The sequence below is a fragment of the Aquila chrysaetos genome, chromosome 20 (genome assembly GCF_900496995.4).
Source record: "Aquila chrysaetos chrysaetos chromosome 20, bAquChr1.4, whole genome shotgun sequence".
Taxonomy (NCBI): Eukaryota; Metazoa; Chordata; class Aves; order Accipitriformes; family Accipitridae; genus Aquila; species Aquila chrysaetos.
Window position 1 is genome coordinate 18,050,141 of NC_044023.1, and position 10,046 is coordinate 18,060,186.

General features: G+C 42.2%; 1 protein-coding gene across 5 annotated transcripts in view; it reads left to right on the forward strand.

Moving 5' to 3' along the window:
* The window catches only part of LOC115353873 (monocarboxylate transporter 2-like), a 44,051-nt gene extending 34,220 nt beyond the window's left edge, over positions 1–9,831 (forward strand). For all 5 annotated transcript variants that reach the window (XM_041118760.1, XM_030043935.2, XM_030043936.2 and 2 more), the window contains 2 exons: positions 3,683–4,558; positions 7,388–9,831. In XM_041118760.1, the coding sequence (XP_040974694.1) occupies positions 3,683–4,558; positions 7,388–7,680 (1,169 nt within the window). In that variant the 3' untranslated portion in view covers positions 7,681–9,831. The remainder of the gene's footprint in view (positions 1–3,682; positions 4,559–7,387) is intronic.
* Positions 9,832–10,046: the final 215 nt, after the last annotated feature.

The following is a 10,046-nucleotide window of genomic DNA, read 5'->3' on the forward strand; positions in this document are numbered from 1 at the left end:
TAACTTTTGCAGATTCCTTGAAAGAGATTCCACAAACAAAGCAATGAGAAATAAAAATAAGCAAGGTCTCCCATGGATAAATTCAGTATTTATTGATGCATGAGCTTGCATCATTCCCTGCTAAACAAATGTCCTCTAGCAAATTGGCTAACGCTGGATTAGCACATAGAAACCATAAATCCTTTGCTAAAAACAGATGCGTTTTGGTGAGCAGAAGGGCTCAGGCAAGGAACAGTGCTGTAGGAAGGCACCAACTCCTATTTTCAAAGGTACTTGTCTAAAAATGTGCCAGGAGGGAATTTTGTGCCTAACCCCAATGGGCCTAGGATTTATGAAGACCCTGCTCTTTTTTGGTCCCTGAATAATAACGGCAAACCTGGTCCGCTGCCCACCCCAGAGAGCTGACAGTACGAGCTGTGCTCAATGCACACGCGTAACCCTCGTGCCAGCAACAGGGTACAGGGGCAAACTGCCCCCGTATCTCCTCGCCTTTAATCCTGCGATGTCTCCTCACAGCAAAGCACATTTTTTGTTGTGTACATTTTTTCCTCCTGCTTGCTGAATGAGGGCAGCTGTAAGGATGAGGTCTTAGCTAATAACTCATCATTTCCAGGCATGGTGTGTGTGCTGGGGAAGGAATATTAATTTGACAGAGAAGGGAAGATGCTTGTAATCCTGCTAACATGCTTGATGCCTCTAATTACGCTTGAAGTGCTTTCACTGGTCAGGCCTAACATGGAAGTGTTCAAGGGCAATTATGAAGCTGCCTGCTCATCGTGCAGGTGAGACAGCATTACTGTACAAGGCGAGGGACTTCTTTAAAGGCGATTTGCAGTGACTGTAACGCAACCTGTAAACATCACACTCTTTCTAGCCTCCTTCCTACTAGCCTGAGAAGGAAACAGACTGACGTAAAAGACTATGTTCATGCAATTCGCAGGAACGGAGATAAAAACAAGATGGTAGTAGGAGGTCTCTGCTACCGTCCTGTGCCTTTGGCATATTAATAGAAATCTTTTCAGAGGAGCAGAGCGGGAAGTATCTGTTTACGGTGAAGGGATTAGATATGGCAATCTCAATTGCTTTCTTGATTATGTCTTTTTCCATTTGCATGCAGAGCAGGGACCGGGCTCTGCTGTCAGAGGCGGCTCTGAAGCAGCTCTGTCCTTGATGGCACCGAGCTGTGGGCTGCACGAGGACTCTGCATACGCTGTAAACCCCACGTTCTCTTCCTCACTTGTTTCCCCGCAGTGCTGTCCACCTGGATAGATGCCAGCCTGGATGCATTAAATAGGGGGTTAGGCATGCAACCTCTTCTTCAAGTCTGAGGTAGAAGCAGCAAATTTCGAAGCTACGTACAAGGCAATAATGACTGGTCGGTTTAGTTCAATCTGTACCAATTAGACTGCCATGAAATAAAATGGGATCTAGGGTGAAGCATGTTGACTAATGAGACTAGAGTCTTTGCCTCAGCTATAAATGTTGAGCATTGAAATACCTGGTAGGGTCTTCCCTTGCTAATAAAGTAAGAGCAAGATCAATAGCTACACAGCTCATTCCTGTAGCGCCACTTATTTCCTTCTAATATGAGGGAGATGATGTATTTAATCTAGGGAAGGATGCTCCTTCTGGCACGGGCTTGCTTCTGTTCATGCAATGCCACCGGATAGGTCTCTCTGTCCTATCCCTGGGGAGAAAATGGGGTTATTTGAGTAACAATTTCAGCCATGGAAAAGCTGCTGTAGTTTCTGAAAACTGGAATAAAATGGATATAAATATTTCCAACTAACGTCAGCCAAAAGCTTAAAGTAAATTGAAATTCCAGTCAGTCAATTTGAAACTCTCCAAATTTAATTAATGGGAAGAGCATGAGGTAATATTAAATTAGATTTGTCTGACTGGCAAATTAATGTTCACATAATAAAAAATTTGAGTTGATTATTGTTTAAGTGGGTAGCTGGCATCCAGTCTGATTTTCCTTCTCTGCACGACATGTGGTAGGTCCCTACCAAAAATGATTTTGTGGAAATGATGGTTCAATTTCTGCCCTTACATACCAGCCTGGGAAATACAGAGTTAAAGCAAACTCTAATCCACTGTGTTGCATTTTCTCAGGTAAAAGAAGATGCATTTGTATATCTGAGCACTGTCAAGGGTATTCTCTAACCAAGGCTGTGTTTTGCCTTTGTAGTTCTCGGGTCAGCCCTCTCTTGGGGATGAATTTGGCCCCTTATGCATTACGAGCAGGCTGTACTTCCCAAAGACATGCCCTACCGAATATGCGGACTACCTAGAAAAGTTCATGCTGAGAATGTTTCATATCAAGATTAATTTTAATATGTTGCCATTTCAATTTATTTTTAATGTTCTAAACTTCCAAGTAATTAAAAAAACCAAAACCTCAAACTTGGCAAAAATCATAACTTTGTAAACCCCTTCAAACTGAAGCTATCCAACATCAGTTGAATTCTGCTGCATCAATTGGATTCTACTCTATCAGCGACTAATGATAGTGTTCCTTAATTAATTTTGAGGACCTTGACCTTTCTAAATTCTCTTCTGTAAAGCAATATGCCTAATTATGTACTGCACAGTTAAACAAACTAATTATATAGACTAATGAACAAGAAAAAATCTGCATGACCCTATTTTCAGGATTCATGTTCTCTGATATAATCACTTCAAGGATTACATTTCTGCTTTGTTCTAATGTGGCTCATTCTTTCCTGGATGATAGGGTGGAAAATATGTGGCACGATTTTTAAATGTCATTTTGATGGAGTTCTGAAAATTTAAATTTTTAAGGAAATGCTGCACATCATAGAAATGTTTGAAAAGAAGAGATTATTATATGCTAGTGCTCTCAAACAGAACCACAGAAAGTTGAGACCATCACAGCATTTGCTATCTCTGCCTTCAGATTTCACCTGTGCAAGAGAAGCTGGCTAACTGAATTAGCAATGCAGATTTAGAATACCATTTATATATCTAAATGCAATAAAAATAAATTTTAATTAAAAGAAACACCCTAGGGTCCTGTTTAATTAGCATCCTCAGTAGCTGTTTTGCTGTGTACTTGCAGACCTCTTATTCTTTTGCATCAGACCTGAATTGCTCACCCCACCAAATTACTAGCAGCTGAGAAGGGTGAGGTTATTTTTTGTGCAGGGCTGTTGCGCGGCAGCAATGTTGGGTGCCCGCTGCCCATGGAAGGGGGTGCCAGACCCAGCTGCACTTGAGAAGGATGCGCTTTGATGGTTAGAGCACTATCCAAGCCAGAACAACCTTCCTCAAACTAAGGGTTGTCATTTTTTTTTTAATAGATCCATCCTCTCCTCCAACACGGCTGTTGTGTCTGGACAAAACCAGCCAACATTCACTGAGGGTATAGTTTCAACTTATTCTGAAGCAAACTCTTTGTGCTAGGTTTGCCACCCAAGAGATCTGCAGTGCAAGACGAAGGGGTGTTCTCTGACAGAAAGTGTCTTTGTGGGGGTCTGGTTACCCATATGTGGCAGCCAGAAGCTCACGGATATCTTGAGCAAAGTTTACATCCAGGCTATCATGTTGAAGATCCACCAGTGGACCAACTGTCCATGAATTTGCCTTAAACAACGAGCTGAGGATAAATGGGTCTCAAATTTTCCTTTGTGTATCATTCAACTATTTTTCTCTGTTCCAGGATTCGGCCTTGCTCTCAACCTCCAGCCATCAGTGATAATCATAGGGAAATACTTTTTGAAGAGAAGACCCATCGCGAATGGCCTTGCTATGGCAGGGAGCCCCGTGATGCTGTGCACCCTGGCTCCTCTCAACCAGTTCCTTTTTGACAATTTTGGCTGGAGGGGCAGCTTTTTAATTCTTGGGGCAATTTTATTAAACTGCTGTGTGGCAGGAGCTCTCTTCAGACCCATCAGGGCAGCCCCAGCTTCAGTCAAACCCCAGGTGACTGAGGAAGGGAAGGATGCTCTGAAAGAAGAGGTCACTGAAGAGGCCATGGAAATGAGTAGTCCAACAAATGTCCCCATGGCGAACAAAACGGAAGAGGAAGGAGGAAAGGACTGTTGTGAAAAAATCAATCAGTACCTCGATTTTTCTCTCTTTAAGCACAGAGGGTTCTTGATTTACCTGATCGGAAACGTGCTCATGTTCCTGGGGTTTTTTGCCCCCATTGTTTTTCTGGCACCCTATGCAAAGCACATTGGCATTGACGAATATTCAGCTGCTTTCCTCCTTTCGATCCTTGCTATTGTGGATATGATTGCCCGACCTACCACTGGCATCATTGCAAACAGCAAGTGGGTGAGGCCGCGGATTCAATACTTTTTCAGCTTCTCCATTGCTTTCAACGGCACCTGCCACCTTCTGTGCCCGCTGGCTTCTGGCTACACGGGGCTCGTCGTCTACTCCATCTTTTTCGGCTTGGCCTTCGGCATGGTTTGTGCCATGCTCTTTGAAACGCTCATGGACCTCGTGGGAGCTGCCCGGTTCACAAGCGCTGTTGGCCTCGTCACCATTGCGGAGTGCTGCACGATATTGCTGGGACCACCTATTGGGGGTGAGTGTATTTTCTTCCTCTGCTTCCATGGGATTGTCACTTATGTTTAGTCTCTTGCAAGCACAGTTTGTAAGAAGTGCATCCCACCCACCGTTTTTCCACTAGTAATTAGCCAGGGAACGCAGGTCCTAGGTATCTCCTCCAGCATTTCCTCTTTACTCCTTTCTCTGTAGTCCTCCAGCTGAAGTCAACATTTTGGAGAGTGATCTTTTAGTCCCTGATCCCTTCAAACCCTCAAACTGAACTCACAGAACGGAACTTCCTGCAACACCGAGAACCTTGCACTTCAGACAATTCTTCCTGGAGACTCCTCCTGTTGCAAAAGGGTGGAGGCCACCACAATTTAAGCACAGTAAAACACAACAGTTCTATAAAATCCTGTTGTTGACTCAAACCTAAGCCTTGCTATTTGTCTCTAAGGCTCTGAGTATTTCCACTTAAGGATTTCAATCATCTTAGTGCATCTGATAGATTTAAGGCTGTTCCAAAAATAAAATAAGGTTTATTTTGGATGGCATGGTTTGAAATATCAAAAGGCAAAGACCCTCAAAGGTCCATGCTGACAATACTGAACCTCCAGCAGGGCTTACAGTCATCTGAAGATAAGCGGGCGCACTGATCTCCTGTGATTTTAACAGCCTTCGCTTCTTTCCCTCTATAGCACATGCTCACTTCTTTTTCTACAAGGAACACACCATTGCTGGAAGATACCGTATTTGAGTCTGGCATTTGGCTCAAGTGCAGTCCTTATCAAACCTGAGTTGGCTATGAACTAAATGACTTTACAGGTGACATCCTCTCAGTGTATAGATACCATCCCATGTATGTGCCCTGTCCCGCAATTTGCATTTCACCTGTATGCAAGCTTGAATAACTGGTTTGGAAACTGATCACCTTTAGGTATGCTAAAATGTTTAATTAGGTTGTGTGTGCTATCTATATTTGGATGTATGAAAGTTAAACTCTGCTAATTCTTTTGAGATGACATTATCATAGTAAGTTTAAAGAATGCACAGGAAGAAGGCAGTTTAAACCCATTTCCTGGATTCAAAACTGAGATCTGGCTAATTGTATGACACATCTTGCAGAGCCATTTAATTCTTCATATTACCATGTAGCTCAGACAGTGTGACAGAAGCAGCTGTATCCTCTTGCTGTCTTAGAGAGTCGTTATTTAATTAACGACAAATAAAAGAAAATACAATTTTAAAATGACCGTTTTCTGAATTACATAATTTTCTGTGTGGAGGATTAAGTTAATGACCAGAGACTGCTAATGAGGCTAAAACAGTTCTATGTAATAATCAATAATATTAGTTTTGTAGGGTTTTCCCTACCATTTTAATAAGCAGCAAATTTATTGGTTCTTTGGCATTTTAATAACCTACTGCAGGGTTCTGCTTTAATGAACTAAGTAAATTGTTCCCAGTGTGTTTTATGACTTTATCTTATTCCCAAAGGAAAAGAGGCAAGACTATCCTACTGTTGAATTTTCCAATACTCTACTCATTAAAACTCTCATTGAAACCTATTTAGGAGACCTCTAGGTCATCCTGATTAGCAGAAAAGGAAAAATTGTTGCAATTAGCATTTAGCTGATGTTTCACCAGTAACATGAAAATCACAGTGCATTGAAAATGGTATACCAAGACATCTAGGAATGATTCAGGAAGAACCGTTGACCAAAACCAGTTAAAAATTTTTATTTTTGTGATCAAGAAATCTTATCTGGTGGCCATAAAATCCCCTGTTGGTGTAATGCAGTGGGGTAATTAATCATCAGCTTTTCAACATTAGGGGTCACTCAGGAAGTAATTAAAGGTCCCTCTTTTTAAGGAGGAGAACATATGCCAAAAAGTCAGAGAGCTAATGGATGATGGGCCAGTTTCAAGGAGGCCTATCTGTACTGTGAAGGCCAGGTTAGGAGTGGGTCTTACTTTAATTAGGATTTGGGATGTTAAGAATGGTCTGTGTTGCGCCAGTAAATGGGAATTAATGCCAGGATCATAATCCCAATAAGATTTGTGTTACATTTTGACATAATGGAGAACACTGACATTTCAATTAAGCCATCTCCCTTCAATTACTCTGTAACTCCGTAGCAGAGGCATTAACCTTTGAGAGGAACCTGTCACATTTGTCTTGGCACTGAAATTATCTGACATTGACAGCATCATCTTTGCTTTCCCTGGAACTAATGTTTTCCAGTTCCACGCAGTGCCCTTTCATCTTCAGATCATGAATATATACGCAGAAAGGGCAGCTGTGACCAAAAGCTGAGTCTCCTCTAATGCTGGTGAACGACCCGTGGTGGAATAAATTGGAAGGTCTTTGTCAAGAGTCTGAGACGAGACCCAGTGGCCAGTGCCATCTCATGAAGGTCTTCCTGAAAGCAGCCGCTTTTGTTGGCAGCCTGAGGACTACCAAGTCAAATGGACATCCCTGTAGGTGATCACTGGAGTCAATGGAAAGACTGTCAGCAGACTCTGTGATCAGAGGACTTAGTTTCTACATGGGAAAAATAGGTGTGCCTGAAAAGTCCAGTCTTTGCAATGTAGGTTCTCTGTCTCCTTCTATTTAACTGTACAAATTATTGGTAGTGTTACCTGTATCAACGTTAACTACCCACAGGCTATATAGTGGAACACGTGTGTAGTATTTGCAGGATCAGAGTATTTGTGGAAGAGATCAGAAGTCCAGAGAATGTATTATTTTATCCTAAAGCCAAGTCCCTTTATATTTAGGATCTGAAAACACAATATTCTTGCCTTCATCTCAAAGTTTTGCCCTTTTTTTTTTTTTTTTTTTTTTTTAATATATGTTTTACAGGAACTCTTATTGATACCTTTGGGGACTATAAATATATGTTCATTAAATGTGGAGCTGTGATGGTCCTGGCAGGAAGCTTCCTGTTCATCATGAATTATTATAATTATCGTATGCTTGCCAAGGAGGAGAAGGAAAGAAAGGCAAAAGAAGAGGATCCTAAATCTGTAAGGACAGAAAATGAAGGCAGAAATAACTGGAACAAAGAAACCGCACAGGATGGGCCTGAGCTGGAACCTCTGAGAGAGGAACAAGAAGGACTAAAGAAGGAAGTGAATGGCACAAATGAAGTTTAAACCTGTTCTCATGGGCTGAATGGAAAATTACTTCTGGGTTGCTTAAGTGGACACCAGCTGTGAAATCACACTAGGTTTTTAAATTTTGCTCTATGCTCTGCCATGTGCATCCTCTTCTTTGTTGTAGGAGAAGACTAGAACCATAAGAAGTCTAGTTTCTTATAAAGTGCTGGGACACAGTGCAGTATCCATTTGCATACCAAAGGTCCTGCAACATTTTTCTTTAGACATTTCCCAGAGAGGCTGAGTAAGGGTGTAACTGACACCCTACTTTTATTCCCTGTACTACAGCTCTACTCAGTGAAAAGGCCAATGGCCATCAGAGTCAATGCAGAGCCCTTCCAGCAGCCCGAACGGGCTTTGCATTGAGTACTGTGGTGGATGGATCTTCTCACTGTGCAGTCAAAACTCTTTGACTCTCCTTGACTGCAGCGTCAGACTTATCCCAGGGATTTGGTGCTGCCTTCCACTGGCAGCTGCACTGTGACTTGCACCTCTGTCTCATGGAAATGTAAAATAGACCCTACACTCATCTTAAACACAACATGAGAGAGCTGCTTGAAGAGAATAAGGGCAGTACGTGCCCGTGCATGAAGTGGCAGCAAGGCAGCCTGTCCTTGTGGCCGGAGCATGCGAGGAAGGAACTCACTTGGGGTAGTTCATCATGGCTCGACCAAGGACTTTCTCAGGGACCTCTGCATTTAGCAAAATGCCTTGAGAAAGGTGACGTTATGCACGGGGCCAGCACAAGGCCGACATGCTACAGGAGTCCTTCTTCCAGGTCCTTTGTCTGTGTGGGGCAGAAATTTAGTCTTAAAAGGCTTAAACTTTGATCTACATTCGAAGAGTGCCAATTCTTTAAAGTTTTCCCTAGGAGGTTACAAAGTCCTTATTATCCAATATCTGAGTGCTTTACCACTTTTAGCATGCTTTTTCTTTACAACACCCTGGTGAGGCAGTAAGTATTGTTACTATTAATTAATTGTACAAATGAAGAGCTGAAGCACAGAAGAGCTATGGGCATCACTGCATCAGTGAATAAAGCTTAGGCATGCCAGAGCCGAAATGGGATCCACTGCCCTGAGTTAGGTGCCTGAAAGCCCTGCTGAGAGCAGGTATCCCCCTGCTAGAAAATAGGAAATACCACAGATACATATTCATGCATTAAACCACAGCCCTCTCTGCAGTGCAGCCTGCTTACTTTGTGCTTCCTACTACTCAGGATTAATGATTTTAAACGCTGTCATAGAGCTGCGGCCTTGTGCCGTATTTTTTTAGCCTGGTTAAGTTGCATCTATCTTGGAGGGAATCCAAATGCAGCTGCCTCCCCCTTGTTTGGGCCCGGTTAGGCACCTCCCTGTTGCTAGCACTGCAATACCTGGTGGCTTCATGGCATCCTGTTCCATGAAATAAAGTTTCCCCAGGTCAGTGATGCAGAGCTGGAGCTGAGGCTACGTAGGAGGCTCTCACCCAGTGGTGATAAATTTGAGCTAGGAAGATCTGGGCTTTAACAGCAAGCACTGTTGTATTTTATAATAAGCAGCTGTTGCCCAAGAGCCATGGATGCTGGGCATGGCATCATGTAGTTCAATCACCAGCCTTTTGTGGCTTTAGCTCCAAGTGACTAGATAAAAACAAGGACTTTTCAGACAGATCACTCAAAGGTGAAGCTAACACCAGTCCAAAGGCTAGGTCTCCTTTTTTTTTGCTTCGATGCTACCCTTACATGATCTGATAATATTTTTTCATGACTTTGTCACTGAAGAACTGTATTTAATTATCACTTGTGTAAACACTATGAAGAATGGCTTGTAAAAATACTTTCATAAATACAGTATACTCTTAAACTTAGACCACTCTTCTCTTCTTGTGCAAAACCTTTTCTGTGAAATCTTTTGTTCCACTAATAAATAATGGTCTTTGGTCATTGAATTCAGTACGACTTAAATTTTATCTTTATGTAGTATCTTGTATTTTCTCTGAAAAAACAAATCTGTTCAATATGCTTAGGCTTTTGTTGCTGTGTTTTTAACACTCTTTGTTGCTATGGTATTTCAGTAAAAAAGGCCTTGATAGATGGTTCTGAACATTTTCCAATATGCCTTCTGGAAGCTTTCCTATACTTAATAAAACTGTTTTTAAAAAATGAAATGAGTTTACATTTGCCTGTTCTGATCTGTAGGGTAATGCTGCCTTTCTATTCAGTAAGGAATTTATCCTCATAGGGTTTCCAGTCCTGGCTCCATGCACATGGTAATACAACTCTTGGTCGTAGCCTCTTATTCCAGGACCACCACCGGGAGCTCCTTGCCACACAGTTTCTTTGACATTTTCAGTGATCTGGGCCAGCCTGACTCACACCTCCA